Source organism: Oncorhynchus mykiss, chromosome 2, assembly GCF_013265735.2.
Source record: "Oncorhynchus mykiss isolate Arlee chromosome 2, USDA_OmykA_1.1, whole genome shotgun sequence".
NCBI lineage: Eukaryota > Metazoa > Chordata > Actinopteri > Salmoniformes > Salmonidae > Oncorhynchus > Oncorhynchus mykiss.
Genome location: NC_048566.1, coordinates 70,927,220 through 70,945,572, shown reverse-complemented (window position 1 = coordinate 70,945,572; position 18,353 = coordinate 70,927,220). Strand labels below are relative to the sequence as shown.

At 43.6% G+C, this 18,353-nt stretch overlaps 1 protein-coding gene across 1 annotated transcript in view; it reads left to right on the top strand.

Moving 5' to 3' along the window:
- Positions 1-213: 213 nt before the first annotated feature.
- Positions 214-18,353, top strand: part of ttc23 (tetratricopeptide repeat domain 23) — an 18,728-nt gene continuing 588 nt past the window's right edge. Inside the window, exons 1-10 of the mRNA XM_021570677.2 lie at positions 214-959; positions 1,154-1,280; positions 1,556-1,679; positions 1,809-1,965; positions 6,705-6,830; positions 12,012-12,183; positions 12,470-12,575; positions 12,986-13,113; positions 13,561-13,710; positions 18,197-18,279. Coding sequence (XP_021426352.2) covers positions 889-959; positions 1,154-1,280; positions 1,556-1,679; positions 1,809-1,965; positions 6,705-6,830; positions 12,012-12,183; positions 12,470-12,575; positions 12,986-13,113; positions 13,561-13,710; positions 18,197-18,279 — 1,244 coding nt within the window. The 5' untranslated portion in view covers positions 214-888. The remainder of the gene's footprint in view (positions 960-1,153; positions 1,281-1,555; positions 1,680-1,808; positions 1,966-6,704; positions 6,831-12,011; positions 12,184-12,469; positions 12,576-12,985; positions 13,114-13,560; positions 13,711-18,196; positions 18,280-18,353) is intronic.

Genomic DNA, 18,353 nt, shown 5'->3' with positions numbered 1-18,353 from the left:
TTATCACGTCGGGGACAACAGTTATTGACAACCACAGCGTTTTAGCTTTATTTTGTATTTGTATTTATTTAACTAGGCAAGTCAGTGCAGAACAAATTCTTATTTACAATGACGGCCTACCTCGGCAAAACCCTCCCCTAACCCGGACGACGCTGGGTCAATTGTGCGCCGCCCTATGGGACTCCCGATCGGTTGTGATACAGTCGGGGATCGAATCAGGGTCTGTAGTGACTCTGAGTTTCAGTCCCTTAGACCGCTGCGTCACTCGAAAGCCCCAGTCCCGACAAACCATCACTATCACCACCGGTAACAAAATACACAAAATAAGGGTAGGCCAATCATTTAGTAAAAATTCAGCAATAGCCTAAAAAGCTAGCGTACAATAATCAACACGGCATGTTCCCCATCATTTATTTTCAGCTACATCCTGCCACCTTATCAGCTGTTGTCAGACACACCCGTGTCTGAGAAGTAGGCCTTATTTCACATATTCATATTTTTATTAATTCGAGCTAAAAAAAAAACAAAGCCTGATTTAACATAAAACAATTTGTCTGCACAAATATTTGCACGTGCATAAAGTTGGTCTGGTGCTGTAGAACATTGTCGGTCACGTGACATTTTATCAGGAAGCTACATTTAGCGCTTTTTGATTTTTAAGTTTTATATTAGTGGATGCTTGCTTGTATGAACACCCCGAGCGAACTGTTTGTGGTTATATGATGAATACAACCAACAAAATAAAAGTTAAATGTCGCGCATTGATTTATGATGAATCTTTGCTGATTATGACGCATACTGCCGTATCCACGACAACGGATGTAAAAAAGAAACAAACATGGCATAAAATTATTCTGCAAAGGTTTCTATTTTTTTTTTTACCGAAAAATGAATTATAATTATCCAATGACAAACACACGCTCCAAACCAGGACTTGGATTAGTTGACGGTGGAGAATCGTAAGTTATACATTGTGCTTGTGCATGCATGCATTGCTGTAAAACTGATGTTGGAAGAAAAAAAATCATTTCGAAGAGATCAATTCTGCGTATTCGAGTCAATGTGGATTGTGCATGTCTATTATTAGAAAAATGCTGCTGATGATGATTGTGTTACCCAGGTAGATCATTTGAATGCACCTTTATCCTCATAGTGATAAAGGACTGGCAAGTGTCTCTCAGAGAGGAATGGATGACACGGGAGAGTCGATGATGATGACTCCTGAGGAAAAACTTACCCAGTATGATAGCAGGGCCCAAGCCTTTGCAGACACTCAACAGGTAGACCTATAGAGGTTTTAAGTTGCTTTCCATTCTGACACCTGCATGCAATGGGGTGAGGTGGAAAGTACTATAACCAGAGGTACCTGCAAAGTTTGTGAAGGTTGTCTTAACCTTCTGTAGATGTCATAGTCACCCTGTCATGTTCAGGAATTGTATCATTCTCTTATCAAAGGTATAATACATGTACAGTACCACTCAGCATACAGGCTTTTTTCAGTACAGCATCATGTTGGTCATGAATGTCAACAATAATGAAATGTTTGTCCGGACAGTTTGATGCTTGTATCCAGGACCTTGTCCGCTGTGTGGCTCTTACAAGACTGGTATATGGAGATGGGCAATTGAAACTAGCCCAAGCCCATGTCAGACTGGCTAAAGCATACCTACAGTTTAAAGGTGAATTATGTTGTGATTAGCCTTTACAATGAGGTACCATTTATAAAGAGTTTATAACGGTTAAAATTGTATATATTTATACCTTACCAAATCTTGGAATTACCTATGTGTTGTACCTGATTCCCACAGGCTGGGCAGTGCAGGCCCAGGAGCACTCAGCCAGAGCCAGTGACCTGCTCCCCTTCTGCACCCCCAACTCCACCAGCCGGGAGGACAGGGTCCACATTCTCACCTGTCTCCTCAACATATACCTAACACAGGGAGGCGCCACTCTGCTGCTGGCAAAATATCCTTTACCCACATTATTTCTGTGATAAATTACATTTCATCGGTGAATACAACAAGTGTAGACTTTACCATTAAATGACTACTTACGAGCCCATTCTCAACAATGCAGAGTTAAAAAGTATGAAAAATATTTGCTAAATAATAAAGGAAATAGTACACAATAAAACACAATAAAATAACAATAACGAGGGTATATACAAGGAGTACCGGTACCTAATCAATGTGCAGGGGTACGGGATTGAGGTAATACAGTATGTACAGTTGAAGTCGGAAGTTTACATACAGTTAGGTTGGAGCCATTAAAACTCGTTTTTCAACCACTCCACAAATGTCTTGTTAACAAACAATAGTTTTGGCAAGTCAGTTAGGACATTACTTTGTGCATGACACAAGTAATTTTTCCAACAATTGTTTACAGACAGATTATTTCACTTATAATTCACTTTATCACAATTCCAGTACGTCAGAAGTTTACATACACTAAATTGACTGTGCCTCTAAACAGCTTGGAAATTTCCATAAAATGATGTCATGACTTTAGAAGCTTCTGATAGGCTAACTGACATCTTTGAGTCAATTGGAGGTGTACCTGTGGATGTATTTCAAGGCCTACCTTCAAACTCAGTGCCTCTTTGCTTGACATCATGGGAAAATCTAAAGAAATCAGCCAAGGCCTCAGAAAAAAATGTGTAGGCCTCTACATATCTGGTTCATCCTTGGGAGCAATTTCCAAAGGCCTGAAGGTACCATGTTCATCTGTACAAACAATAGAACGCAAGTATAAACACCATGGGACCACGTAGCCGTCATACCGCACAAGAAGGAGACACGTTCTGTCTCCTAGAGATGAATGTACTTTGGTGCGAAAAGTGCAAATCAGTCCCAGAACAACAGCAAAGGACCTTGTTAAGATGCTGGAGGAAACAGGTACAGAAGTATCTATATCCACAGTGAAACGAGTCCTATATCGACAACCTGAAAGGCCGCTAAGCAAGGAAGATGCCTCTGCTCCAAAACCACCATAAAAAAAGCCAGACTACGGTTTGCAACTGCACATGGGGACAAAGATGATACTTTTTGGAGAAATGTCCTCTGGTCTGATCAAACAGTTCTATTTTTGTTTGCCATAATGACCATCGTTATGTTTGGAAGAAAAAGGGGGAGGCTTGCAAGCCGAAGAACACCATCCCAACCGTGAAGCACGGGGGTGTCAGCATCATGTTGTGGGGGTGCTTTTCTGCAGGAGGGACTGGTGCACTTCACAAAATATATGGCATCATGAGGCAGGACAATTATGTGGCTATATTGAAGCAACATCTCAAGACATCAGGAAGTTAAAGCTTGTTTGCAAATGGGTCTTCCAAATGGACAATCACCCCAAGCATACTTCCAAAGTTGTGGCAACAAAGTCAAGGTATTGGAGGGGCCATCACAAACACCTGACCTCAATCCTATAGAAAATGTGTGCGCAGAACTGAAAAAGCGTGTGCAAGTAAGGAGGCCTACAAACCTGACTCAGTTACACCAGCTCTGTCAGGAGGAATGGGCCAAAATGCACCTAACTTATTGTGGGAAGCTTGTGAAAGGCTACCCAAAACGTTTGACCCAAGTTAAACAATTTAAAGGCAATGCTACCAAATACTAATTGAGTGTATGGTATGTAAACTTCTGACCCACTGGGAATGTGATGAATGAAATAAAAGCTGAAATTAATCATTCTCTGTGCTATTATTCTGACATTTCACGTTCTTAAAATAAAGTGGTGATCCTAACTGACCTAAGACAGGGAATTGTACTAGGATTAAATGTCAGGAATTGTGTAACTGAGTTTAAATGGTTTTGGCTAAGGTGTATGTAAACTTCTGACTTCAACTGTACATGTGGGTGAGGGTAAAAGTGACTAGGCAATCAGGATATATAATAAACAAAGTAGCAGCAGCGTGTGTGCTTTGTGTATGAGTGTTGGTGTAGTGTGTGTGTGGGTAGAGCCAGTGCAAGAGAGTCAGTGCAGAAAAATTAAGATACAATAAAGGGGGTCAATGTAAATTGTCCGGGTAGACATTTTATTAATTGTTTGGCTTTCTTATGGCTTTGGGGTAGAAGCTGTTCAGAAGCCTTTTGATCCCAGACTTGGCACACTGGTACTGCTTGCCGTGCGTTACCGGAGAGAGCAGCCCATGACTTGGGTGGCTGGAGTCTTTTAGGACCTTCCAATGACACTGCCTGGTCCTGGATGGTAGGGAGTTCAGCCCCAGTGATGTACTGGGCCATACGCACCAACCTCTGTTGCGTCTTGTGGTTGGATGCCGAGCAGTTGCCATACCAAGCTGTAATGCAGCCAGTCAAGATGTTCTCAATGGTGCAGCTGTAGAACGTTTTGAACATCTGCAAATCTTTTCAGCCTACTCAGGGGGAAGAGGTGTTGTCGCGCCCTCTTCACGACTGTGTCGGTGTGTTTGGACCATGATAGGTCTTTAGTGATGTGGACACCAAAGAATTTGAAGCTCTCGACCCACTCCACTACAGCCTTGTCGATGTGAATGGGGGCTTGATTGGCCCTCCATTTCCAGTAGTCCATGATAAGCTAATTTGTCTTGCCCACGTTGAGGAAGAGGTTGTTGTCTTGGCACCACACTGCCAGGTCTCTGACCTCCTCCCTGTAGGCTGTCTCATCGTTGTCGGTGTTCAACTACTGTTGTGTCGTCAGCAAACTTAATGTTGGTGTTGGAGTCGTGCGCTGCCACGTAGTTGTGGTTGGACAGGGGGGGACTGAGGGGCCCCCGTGTTGAGGGTGAGCGTGGCAGATGTGTTGCTACCTACCCTCACCACCTGGAGGTGGCCCGTCTGGAAGTCCAGGATCCAGTTGCAGAGGGAGATGTTCAGTCCCAGGGTCCTTAGCTTAGTAATGAACTTGGAGGGCACTATGGTGTTGAATGCTGAGCTGTAGTCAATGACCAGCATTCTCACTTAGTTGTTCCTTTTGTCCAGGTGGGAAAGGGCAGTGGTGGCGTGCGATAGAGATGGCTTCATCTGTGGATCTGTTGGGGCGGTATGCGAATTGAAGTGGGTCCAGAGTATCTGTGATGATGGTGTTGATGTGAGCCATAACCATTCTTTCAAAGCATTTCATGGCTACAGATGTGAGTGCTATGGGGCGGTAGTCATTCTTGGGTGCAGGGTTTGGTGGTGTGGTTGAAACATGTACAGTTGTGGCCAAAAGTTTTGAGAATGACACATATTAATTTCCACAAAGTTTGCTGCTTCAGTGTCTTTAGATGTTTTTGTCAGATGTTACTATGGAATACTGAAGTATAATTACAAGCATTTCATACGTGTCAAAGGCTTTTATTGACAATTACATGAAGTTGATGCGAAGAGTCAATATTTGCATTGTTGACCCTTCTTTTTCAAGACCTCTGCAATCTGCCCTGGCATGCTGTCAATTAACTTCTGGGCCACATTCTGACTGATGGCAGCCCATTCTTGCTTAATCAATGCTTGGAGTTTGTCAGAATTTGTGGGTTTTTGTTTGTCCACCCGCCTCTTGAGGATTGACCACAAATTCTCAATGGGATTAAGGTCTGGGGATTTTCCTGGCCATGGACCCAAAATATAAATGTTTTCTTCCCCGAGCCACTTCGTTATCACTTTTGCCTTATGGCAATGCTGGAAAAGGCATTGTTCGTCACCAAACTGTTCCTGTATGGTTGGGAGAAGTTGCTCTCGGAGGATGTGTTGGTACCATTCTTTATTCATGGCTGTGTTCTTAGGCAAAATTGTGAGTAAGCTCACTCCCTTGGCTGAGAAGCAACCCCACACATGAATGGTCTCAGAATGCTTTACTGTTGGTATGACACAGGACTGATGGTAGTGCTCACCTTGTCTTCTCTGAACAAGCTTTTTTCCGGATGCCTCAAACAATCGGAAAGGGGATTCATCAGAAAAAATTACTTTTCCCCAGTCCTCAGCAGTCCTGTACCTTTTGCAGAATATCAGCCTGTCCCTGATGTTTTTCCTGGAGAGAAGGGGCTTCTTTGCTTCCCTTCTTGACACCAGGCCATCCTCCAAAAGTCTTCGCCTCACTGTGCGTGCAGATGCACTCACACCTGCCTGCTGCCATTCCTGAGCAAGCTCTGTACTGGTGGTGCCCCGATCCCACAGCTGAATCAACTTTAGGAGACGGTCCTGGCGCTTGCTGGACTTTCTTGGGCGCCCTGAAGCCTTCTTCACAACAATTGAACCGCTCCCCTCTCTCTCTTCAGTTCATTTGCATGGCAAAGAGGGACTTTGCAATTAATTGCAATTCATCTGATCACTCTTCATAACATTCTGGAGTATATGCAAATTGCCATCATACAAACTGAGGCAGCAGACTTTGTGAAAATTAATATTTGTGTCATTCTCAAAACTTTTGGCCACGACTGTAGGTATTACAGACTAGGTCAGGAAAGGTTACATGTTTTATTAAAGACACATGCCAGCTGGTCAGTTCCATGCTCTGAGCATGCATCCTGATAATCTGTCTGGAGAAAGCTCTGGCTCAAGGAAATAGGCCTGAGCGTTAGGAGAATCATTAGGAGAATGATTAGATATTTGTAATGGAAGCCCCAAAAACATTAGGAGAATGATTGTCTAAATGTGAATTCAAACAATTGCATGGTTAAATGTCCAAGGGTAAATTAATGTAGTACTGCTTTAATTAATGTTGATTATGCAATACTCTTTAACCATCCCAACTCTCGAGGAAGCAGAGTATAATCATCAAAAAGCAGAGAGGATTGTGGTCGAACTTCATCAGCTAGGAGGCATGAGCAAGGAGGAGAAAATGGAGACTGAGTTTGAGATATCCACATCTCTGTCCAGGTATTATAGAGAGAACTAAACTGATCTGCAGAAATATTTTGCGTCAAATCACTTTCAAAAGAAACTAGATTGGAGCATTGTGTCTATCTGACCAATGTGGCCTTTACTACAATGTCCGCTGTGACAGCAGAGAGCTCTTTGATATTCACTGGATTCCTCTTTAGGTATCATACGCTATGCTACTCTATTTATTTCCACAGACTCCTCCTTCAGTATCATATTCAGGTTGAAGTCTGAATGCCTTCGCACTTCTCCAACAAAAACAAGTTAATGTTCATGTGAAGTGTCATTGTAGATTCAGATAAGACTGTTGTATCAAATACACCTATGTTCAGATGTCAACATACAGCCTGTTACCTTGAAGGCACAATAACAGCCTGTTATTAATACTGTTTATCTGAGTATATCCACTGAGAAAGACATTAGGTTTTGGCCACAAGATGGAGACAATGTCTAACATGTCCACTGAGCAAATCCATCTATTGAGATACATTTTAATGGTTCATTTCACTCAAACAATGTGGTCTTTTCTGCTCTAGTTTAGACTAGTAGTGACATGGAAAGTCTCTGACTTATCTTAACCTGGTCCTCACAGTAGAAGTGCCTAAAGTACCCTCAAAGCTGTTGTTTTTCTGATGTAAACATCAAGCTGTTCTCCCAGGCCTGTTGTCAAGCCCATGGGGTGTGAGCATGCGCAGCTGCAGACCGGTGACTGGGGTGACTGTGACTGGGGTTATTGCACTTCCCACTTGTTCAGTGTCTGCTGGATCAGTGGAGCAGGGGCAGGGAGGATAACACATCCCCAGCGCTGCATTCATATTTCATGATTGCCTTCACTGCTCTGCCTGCAATAGCTAATTATTGTGTACTGAGGAGGCTTTTTGCACTAAACGGCATTGATCATTTTGTTCAGTTGTAGGGTAACACTGTTTTTGCTAAAGTATATTGATGCCTTCCCACCCTTCCACACTTCACTGTTATGGATTTGTCAAAACATAATTTGAGTAATTCATGAATACACAATATTTGCTGTACAAGTCAATATTGATTACAAGACATGGCTGAGGCAAATGTGGTACCAATATACCCAGATACTCAGTGTGGAATATTAGTAGCATTAGAGATGTTTCAACTTGAAGGGAGCTGAGGTAAAAAGTACTTGGTAGTGAGGTCATCCTTTTAAGTTTTTATGACTGACTGTTTGTTTACGCAATTTGTGAAATTGGAAAAATGTGCGGACGCTCGCTGGTGTGTAAGCTTGCTAAAGCTCTTTTGTTGGAGGATGACTGAACTTGGCTGGCTTCTGTAAGCACCCCAGTCAACAGGATTGTAATGTTGTGACCAGTGTGAATGTCCCCACAAAAGCCTGGAACAATAAAACAAGCTTTCACACAGTTTCAGGTCTAGTTGGAGATTTTCCATTCAACTCATTGTAGAGGTACAGTATATGCAAGGTGCCAGTGTAATGAGCACAATATGAAATACTGATCACAGTATTGTAGTTTATTTTGCCACCTGTACTAAGTTATTGTTAAAAGGTTTTGAAAACAATTCTAACAAATGCAACAGTTGGACAATGAATGAAGATACTCATATAAATTAACATAAAGGGGTGGAACAGGGCTGCAACCACCAAAGACCTGCTCTGTCAACCCTACCTGCTCTGTCCACCCTACCTGCTCTGTCTACCCTACCTGCTCTGTCTACCCTCCCTGGTCTGTCTACCCTACCTGCATTGTCCTGCGCTGTCTACCCTACCTGCTCTGTCTACCCTACCTGCTCTGTCTACCCTCCCTGCTCTGTCTACCCTCCCTGCTCTGTCTACCCTCCCTGCTCTGTCTACCCTCCCTGGTCTGTCTACCCTCCTTGCTCTGTCTACCCTACCTGCATTGTCCTGCGCTGTCTATCCTACCCGCATTCTCCTGCACTCTCTACCCTACCTGCTCTGTCTACCCTACCTGCATTCTCCTGCTCTGTCTACCCTACCTGCTCTGTTTACCCTACCTGCATTCTCCTGCGCTGTCTACCCTACCTGCTCTGTCTACCCTACCTGCATTCTCCTGCTCTGTCTACCCTACCTGCATTCTCCTGCTCTGTCTACCCTACCTGCATTCTCCTGTGCTGTCTACCCTACCTGCTCTGTCTACCCTACCTGCTCTGTCTACCCTACCTGCATTCTCCTGCTCTGTCTACCCTACCTGCATTCTCCTGCGCTGTGTACCCTACCTGCATTCTCCTGCTCTTGTTACCCTACCTGCATTCTCCTGCTCTGTCTACCCTACCTGCATTCTCCTGCGCTATCTACCCTACCTGCATTCTCCTGCTCTGTCCACCCTACCTTCTCTGTCTACCCTACCTGTATTCTCCTGCTCTGTCTAGACTGCCTCATTAATTACTGTTGTTGTCACGCTCTCTTGCAAAATTCAACAAGTGTGTAAATAGCAGGATACCTTCAGATTACAAATCAACACGTTTGGCTCTAGATTACACCTATCTAAACATACTTTACATTGTAAAGCGAGATCAGACATCATATCACTTTAATCAGTGTTCATTTTCAAAAGTTGCTTTCGTATCAGCACATCTAATTTGTATTAAATTATAACTTTTTTAAATTCCACAAATGAACAACCATCAAGTGTCGACTGGGTGTGTTAAATCCCTGATGAAGCTAGCGTTCTAATAGATTCAACAGTACGACTGGGTGTGTTAAATCCCTGACGAAGCTAGCGTTCTAATAGATTCAACAGTACGACAAGGTGTGTTAAATCCCTGATGAAGCTAGCGTTCTAATAGATTCAACAGTACGACTGGGTGTGTTAAATCCCTGATGAAGCTAGCGTTCTAATAGATTCAACAGTACGACTGGGTGTGTTAAATCCCTGACGAAGCTAGCGTTCTAATAGATTCAATGGTAAAACAATGTACTTTATTCCATTGAGCTCATTTCAGCCATTACCAGGGTGTGTTTGACAGGTCATTACGAACATTTCCTTGGTCGTTAACGTTAACGGAAAAAACGTCTGGCACAAGTAGGAGTATGAAAGAATCGCAGGAGTAAAATGAAAGCAATCAATCCAGCGATATTTAAGTGACAAGTAGATTTTACATAGATGGTTGAAAAGACAAGTCCTGAGGTGGGCTTTGCATGCGAGTTGCTGTTGACATTAGAGGTTCTCAGTTGAGCCGGCTGTTATGGCTCTCATCCCCCACTGACTTGCATTCCTATGGCTACATGTCATATTCTGGTCTCAAATCTAGGTGTTGTCACAGTGGATTTACTTGATGCTGCCTGAGGCACAGGAAAGGAAATGATAATGAAGGATTGTCTTTTGTTCCAACAGGGCACCCACAGCCCAACAAAACAACACAGTTTAACATTCATTTTGCTGTATATTTCCACCTCCAATAGTTCCTTTCCTGGCTTTGTGAACACTGTATAATTTTCCCTGTATAAAGAGCAAACCTTCGAGGGCCCCTACGTGCGTCAGTATTGGTCTGGTAAGCATTACTAAACAGAGGGCCGTGTGGGCTGCTTGGCAGTTCATGTGAAAATCACTAATTACATTATTGCTCTGCTCTGTGGACAGTGAATTAGATGTCAGCTGCAGATGACATACTGCCTCCTGTGCCAGGAACAGGAAGCTTGGGAGGGTGGCATCAGCTGGTGAATGAGGGGATGCAGTGGCATTGTCCACAGGTCTGTCTGTGGACAAGAAGGCAGTACGCTGGCCTGGGCAATGGGCACACAGAGTTTCTGCTAATGCAGCCAGCCATCCCAGCTGCCCTAAAAGGCTGTGCTGTTCTCTGGAATTTCTGATGCCTGAAGGGGGAAGTCGTCCCATTCCCAGGCAGGCCAGCTCCCATCAAGGCTTGCTTTGATAATCAGGGATTGATGGGAAATCTCAGAGATATTAATTTAGTGCTACCCTCCACAACCAAAATTTCACTGCACTAACTATACACACTGATGTTTTGATTTGTAGTCATTTATACTATTATTTAATGGGGTAAATAATAGAAAATGACTGTCAGCAAAAAAATCACCTGCTTTACCGTTACTGTCCATGTAGAGGGATTCATTAATGATGGGGTGTTTTCCTGCTGCAGTTGTAGTCCTGTACTGTGGTATTGATGCAAACAATATTCCCTCTGAGGAAGGCCACCTACGAACAGCAGAGCTGAATTGAATTTAGACTCCATTAGTGTCTGAATCAAAGTTTATTTGTCACGTGCGCCGACATGCTTACCTACAGGGCCTAACCAACAGTGCAATTCTTAAGTAAAAAATAGGTACTAGGTATTAGAATCCTGTGGGGTGTTGAGGCTATTAGCAGGCTAGATGGATTGATGTCTGACTAGTGTCCTTGCTGAGGATGATGCAAGTCTCTGCTGTGCTGCAGCCTCCTGCTAGCATCCCATCACCCACCCCCCTATGTGGTGACTGAGGGTGTTAGACCACAGACTGAAGGCCTATTGTACAGAGATCCAGAGCTGGTGTTGTCCTCGGAGTGGCACATTATTAACTGCCTACATGCTGCCTCATATCAACAGCAAATATACATGTTTTTACAACAGTGTCTTACAACAGGGGTGATTTGACCATTTTAGTGCAGTTTTTGTTTTCGTCTCATCAGATATCTGTTCACAGCCTATGTAAGGAACTGTCTGCATTCTTTACTGGTGCAGAGGATCTCCACTGTGTTGTGACTACCAGGACAAACCTAATTTAGACATCCTGGTGTGGAGCTCTTGTGTGGTTGCTCAGTGAGGTGCTGGACTTGTTAGGCAGTGTCAGTAAGTCTTTATTTATAATGTGGCTCTGAGAGCAACACACTCCTCAGTCTTCCCAGAGGAGAGACCATTAGAGACCATCTGAAAGGACACAGCCAGAGACGGAGTAAACAGTTCTTTGTGTAGGAATCTCCTATTATAGTCTGCACTCACTGCACCTGACATCAGAGGCAGCAGTCCGCTAGACCCAGCCAGGCCTAGTTCGACGTTCCTCCTCAGGCCCCACTCTTGGCACAGTTCTGACCAACACTCTGGGCCAAGATTTCAACACTGCAACATGCCTACAGAAAGAGCCCGACCACTAATGCTTTTCTTTACTCTCCCTCCCTCCCTCTTTCTCTCATTCTCTTTTTTTTTCTCTCTCTGCCCTATCCATCTCTCCTGCAGGGTGTACCAGCGGCAAGGCAGGTCAGAGGAGGCCCTGGGTCAGTGTGAGAGTAGTTTGCAGCTGCTGGAGGGCTGGGAAAGGCCAGGTCAGGCCTGCTCCGTCTATAAGGACATGGCTGCCATCGAACAGGCCCAGGGCCGCCTCGACAGAGCTTTAGAGCACCTCTCTAAGGTAAGGGACATATGAGACCTGAATACAGGCACAAAACAGCAACACATAACAGTGAAGGTAATACAACTTAAGTGTGGAAGGGTGGGAAGGCATCAATAGACTTTAGCATAAACAGTGTTACTATATTAACATTACACACATACTGACTATATTACTCAGACTATATGACTATCTTAAGATGAGCTGAGGGCTGTTAGAATGCCTCTGAGACCTGTTGTTTGGTAATGTTCTCCTCAGTCCTTAGTGTGATATGTGATCTGTCATATTTCGTTTGGGTTTCTGCTAGGCTCATGCCATAGCTCTGAGTCAGAGCCCTGGGGGTCTGGATGGGGCTCACATCGCTCACAGCCTGGCCTTGGCCTACTCTACTGTAGCAGAGCCCCACCACAATGGTGAGTCTATTCATACAACACAGGACTGCTGCAGTGCACTATGGGGGAACTCTGCTATATAGGGGGTTGTTGTTGGGGACATGAATCCTTTTCTGCCTCTCTTATGTCAAGCTCTTTGAGTTCATAAATTTGAAGGCAGGCTGATTATAGTTTTGCAGAAATAGCATGTTGTGCGAGTTCACCCCCATATCAATGTTCACCCCCATCTGACCTGTATGTATGGAACTTCACGGTATAGTTACATTACATGAACAACAATATATGAGCAACCACTACCAGGAATGATCAGCTGTGGAGGAATGGACAAACTACGTAAAAAGCAATGCAGGCAGCACCAATAAGCAAACAAATAACATACTGTAATATGTTGAAGATCATAAGTGATTACGTGATCTTCCATCTGCAACTAGACTCAGCAGCACACTACTATGAGGAGAGTCTGAGTACATACAGGAGCTCCCTAGGCCCACAGGCTACTGTCACTCTCAACCTTCAGGATGACTACTGTCGCTTCCTCCTCCTCACTGGGCAGCAAGAGGTCAGTCCTGCATACACACACATACTCACACACACTCCAATAGACCACCAACACCAGTGGTCTAATCGCACTAATAGCATGCCTTCCAGGTGTTTACAGCATCACAGACATCTCTGTTCTGTCGCTCTGAGAGGTTTGACATTCTCAAGGGGACTTCCCTCTCTCACATGGCATTGTGGGAATCCACCTTGCAGTCAGTCATGTCATGTTTACAGGGATAGTTTAATCTGCTACTAAGGATCAGGCTAGCTGAGGGTAACAGAGGGTGACAGGTGTTTTTGAGACAGGAGAGTCTGTGAAATGAATAGCCACCATAGTGAGCTTCAATTGCCTGAAGCTCCGTAAGACTGGCCATACGGAATCAGTGGAGGGGAAGACACAAATAAAATGCACTAAGCAGTCACTAAGTAGTCATTAACCAATGTTGTTGTGTATGTACTATGTCAGAGGTGTGTAGAGATCCAGAGGGAGTCCCTGGCCTTGAAGAGAGAGACGTTTGGTGACCTGAGTCCTGAGGTGGCTGACACTCTGCAGCTGATTGGAGGGGTGCAGATGACCCAGGGCCAGGTGAAGCATGCCCATAGGACCATGAGCAAGGTAAACACTGGCATTATACCCACCATTCCCTTTTGTTGCCCAACACTGATTTTAAAGACCCAATGCAGTCAAAAATGTGATTTCCCTGTGTTTTGTATATTTTTCCACATCATGAGGTTGGAATAATACTGTGACATTTTGAAAATTATGAATATGCTTTTTTAGTGTAAGAGTTGTTTGAAATTTCTGCCTGTTTTGGTGGGGTGGAGTTTTGGCCTGCCTGGTGACATCACCTGGCTGTAAATTAGTTAATAGACCAATAAGAAAGAGAGTTCCAAACCTCTGCCAATAACAGCTAGTTTTCAGTTTTTCCCTCCCCACTCAGACCACTCCCAGACAGTCCAAGCAAAATTCTATTGAAAACAATAGTAAGGTACTTAATTGTTAAACAGAAATGATTTGATATTGAGATAAAAACGGCTGCATTGAACATTTTAAGGCAGCTTGAGGATCACTGGGCAATATTATGTTAAATCCAGTCGAATTATATGGCAAAATGTAGATTTCCACCCTGAGTAGACATACTCAAAAGTAATTATTTTTCATGAATTGGCCATAAACAATAGCTAGCAATGCTGCAGGTAGCCTGGCGGTTAGGAGAGCTGGGCCAGTAACCGAAAGGTTGCTGGATCAAATCCCCGAACTGACTAGGTAAAAATCTGTCGTTCTGCCCCTGAGCAAGGCAGTTAGCCCACTGTTCCCCGGGAGCCGACGACGTGAATGTCAATTAAGGCAGCCCCCCTCTCTGATTCAGAGAGGTTGGGTTAAATGCAGAAGAAACATTTCAGTTGAAAGCATTCAGATGTACAACTGACCTTTCCTTTCTAGAAAGATCGGAAATCCCTTTTCTGGAGAAAAACTCATTGTTATGCATTGCTGAGTTGTACTCCCATTTGAGGACACAATCTGTACACTATATATATACATAGTACACTATATCACATAGTACACTATATATATACTTTTTTACCCTTCCTATTATACAAGTGGGGCAATAGGGCTTGAAATGTCAGATATGCTTTCTAAATAAAGTAACAATAAAATTAGAAACAACTTACTATACGATTTCACCTTATAACTGTAAAATAAATATGATCATATTTAGTGACAGTACAAATATGGCACCATTTCATATAACTGACAACAGAGCATTTTCTGCCAAGCCTCCTCTGAGCAGGGGAAGAAACACCATTCTAATTGCTGCAGACTCGTTACAACTTTAGCTTCGTACAAAGTGAATTTGTGTGACCAAGAAAAAAGGGGTTGTGTTTCAATTCTATGAAATCATTTAATATTTTTTCCTGTTGAGATCTCTAAATCCGACTGAGAATATGACATCGAGATGAAACTACAACTGTTGGATTTGCTAGACTGTCCCCTTTATTATGCCGTCTCCCGGGCTGGGCTCCATCACTCAGACGGAGAGCAAATCAATTATTTGTTTGGATAAGCCAGAAAATGGCACTCCCTATGCAAATGTGGGGTGTGAAACCTGACACTTCATGGCAGCTCCACTGACAGAGTGGTAGTGGAGAGCAGGCAGATGAGGCTTTCTGGCACTATAAGGCACTGGACCCTACGACATTCACAGGGAGCTTTGTACAACAAAATGTCAGTTGGAACCATTCCAGAACCGCTCAAAGATCGGTGAGATCTGGTGACTGAGATGGCCATGGCATATGGTTCACATCGTTTTCATGTTCATCAAACCATTCAGTGACCACTGGTGCCCTGTGAATGGGGGCATTGGCATCCTATATGGGCATAGCCATGGTAGACAAAATAATGGGCAACTGGGCCTGCCCAGCATTTTTATACATGATCCTAAGAATGATGGGATGTGAATTGCTCAGGAACCACATCTGTGTGGAAGCGCCTGCTTTCAAAATACTTTGTATCCCTCATTTACTCGAGTGTTTCCTTTATTTTGGCAGTTACCTGTATGTTTTAAGCGTAGGGAAATATGAGTATGTTGTGTTTACGTGGAGTTACTGCTCGCTCTCTCACCCACATACACTCAGGTACAGAGTATCGCCCTTTCTTATTGCCAAGCTATTTGAGAGGGCTCTGCTAAAGTCCAGTAGTCACAGGGCAACCTAACATTAATACACCACTGAGAGTATGTTTATGAAGCTCCCTCATATATATACACACACACACACACACACACACACACACACACACACAAAGAGTCCCTGTCATTGTGAGAGCAGCTATTTCTGCCATGGTCTCTCAGGCTCAGTGCCTTGAGAATAACATGCTAATCTAGGCTCTGTACAGTGTGCTCAGCCAGCCACTCTCTGGTGTAAAAGTCACACAGAATTAAATTGTGCTGCTTTCTCTTTTTGAACACAGCCAGATAGGTCTGGGGAGTGTGGACGGAAAGGGGAACTTTGCTCACCACTGTCAAATTAAAGGGGCCACTGACCCCAATCATACTGTCAGGCCATTACGTCCTTCTAAATCTAAAATTCCTGAATCTGTCCCTGTATACGGATGGAATATGAGACTATCACTCAGAAAACAGGTAACAAAAAGTTGCCTTACAAGTTCCTTGTCAACACCACAGCATACCACCCTGCATACCACTGCTGGCTTGTTTCTGAAGCTAAGCAGGGTTGGTCCTGATCAGTTCCTGGATGGGAGACCAGATGCTGCTGGAAGTGGTTTTGGAGGGCCAGTAGGTCTAAAAAAAAATATCCCATTGGCCCAGGGCAGTGATTGGGGACACTGCCCTGTGATGGGTGCCGTCTTTCGGATGGGATGTTAAACGGGTGTCCTGACTCTCTGAGGTCATTAAAGATCCCATGGCACTTATCGTAAGAGTAGGGGTATTAACCCTGGTGTCCTGGCTAAAGTCCCAATCTGGCCCTCAAACCATCACGGTCACCTAATAATCCCCAGTTTACAATTGGCTCATTCATCCCCCTCCTCTCCCCTGTAACTATTCCCCAGGTCGTTGCTGCAAATGAGAACATGTTCTCAGTCAACTTACCTGGTAAAATAACGGATAAATAATAATTTATTTTTTAAACTGTGTTTGTGCCAATTATGTTTGATTTATAAAAGACAGTTAATGCTTATAGCAAATACCTGTCATCAATAGCTATATACTAAGTATGACACACATATACATTGACACACTTTCTCCGTCCTTGCCTTCTGAGCTCGTTCTCTCCATCCCCAGAAACACACTAAAATAGTCCAGTTCAGGGAGATTTCAGAGTACTAGTAATAACAAGCCTGTAAGTGAAGGAGCCTTGTTGCTATGTTGCTTTGTTATTGTATCTAAGTGCAAAGTGGGTCCAAGTATCCCAGAGTGAATCAGAGCTCCCACACTCTGCTTCTTATCCGGACGGGATGGGTAACCTTTCTGAAGTACCCCTGACAGATAACGTGCAGTGTTATCATGTTCTTTCCCCCGTTATCATGACAACCGCTGCTCTCTGGAGCCATAATGTTAGATTTAGAAATCTGGACAGAATCCAAGAGGATTTCTCAAAGGAAAAAATACATGAAACATGACAGTGAGAGAGTTGCACTGATCCTAAACTTTTTCCTCTTTGGGGACTATAAAGGAAGCCTGACTCTGACATGACACTCAGAGTTTATGAAAGGGGAAAACAATGGCTCACACAAACATTTGTAGTTTTTCTCCATCTTCCTGTTGCAATAGAAGTCCTTCCATTACATAGTGCAGCAGGGAGAACTGACGAAAACATCCAAGGCCAGATGGCTATCTGCCAGAGTTTCCCCGAGCCCTTTACTCTGCTGCTTCCATCGCCAGGCAGGAAACATTGAGCACTCACTTTCCTTGGTTCCACAAAGTTCTGTTGACATCCTGTGATTTATGTTGATTGTGGAAATGTTTGATAATCTTTCTCATTGTTGTTATCAAACACACGTGTGTGTGATAACAACATTACTGTTTTCTATGGTTACAGTGCATTCAGCAAATCTGCTCTGACATAGATAAACAAAGTGGTCGTTCCCCACTCATTTCCATTGATTAAAGAAAGTCATTCTTGATCATCACTGCTTCTTGAGTTTACCTTATAAACCTATTAAACCAGATCAGATGCCAGGTTTGTTATTGTTTGGTCCTAGAAATACCCTGAGATGTGCTGGTCAGTGTCTACTCCCCGGGGTGAGTCAGATATACTGGTGTTATCTGAACCCTGGTTACTAGAGGGGTTATTTCTGGATGGGAAGAGCTCTCTACAGAATTGGACAGGAAGTGTTTTGATACCCCTCAGCTGTCTAAGTGTAGCTCTACCTTTTCATATTGTTTGTAGACAAAAACAATCCATCAGCCTCCCTACTTTTTGTCATACGTTCACACAAAAGCGCTGTAGTCACTAAGTGCTTTGAATTTGAATGAACTTTAACCTCAGATTTTGTGCTAAATAATTCAGAAGTATGTCATATCCTTTCCTATTTAAAATCATATCTTACCCCACAGTGAACCTTGTTGTTTCTGTTTCAGTGTCTGGACATTCAGAGTATCCTGTATGGCCCTCAGCATAAGAAGACAAGAGCCACGCAGAAGACAGTGGACATGCTGGCCCAGTAAGTCTGCAACCTCAGTAATGACCATCGATACCAACACATTATACATCCAATGCATTTATCAATAGGAACAT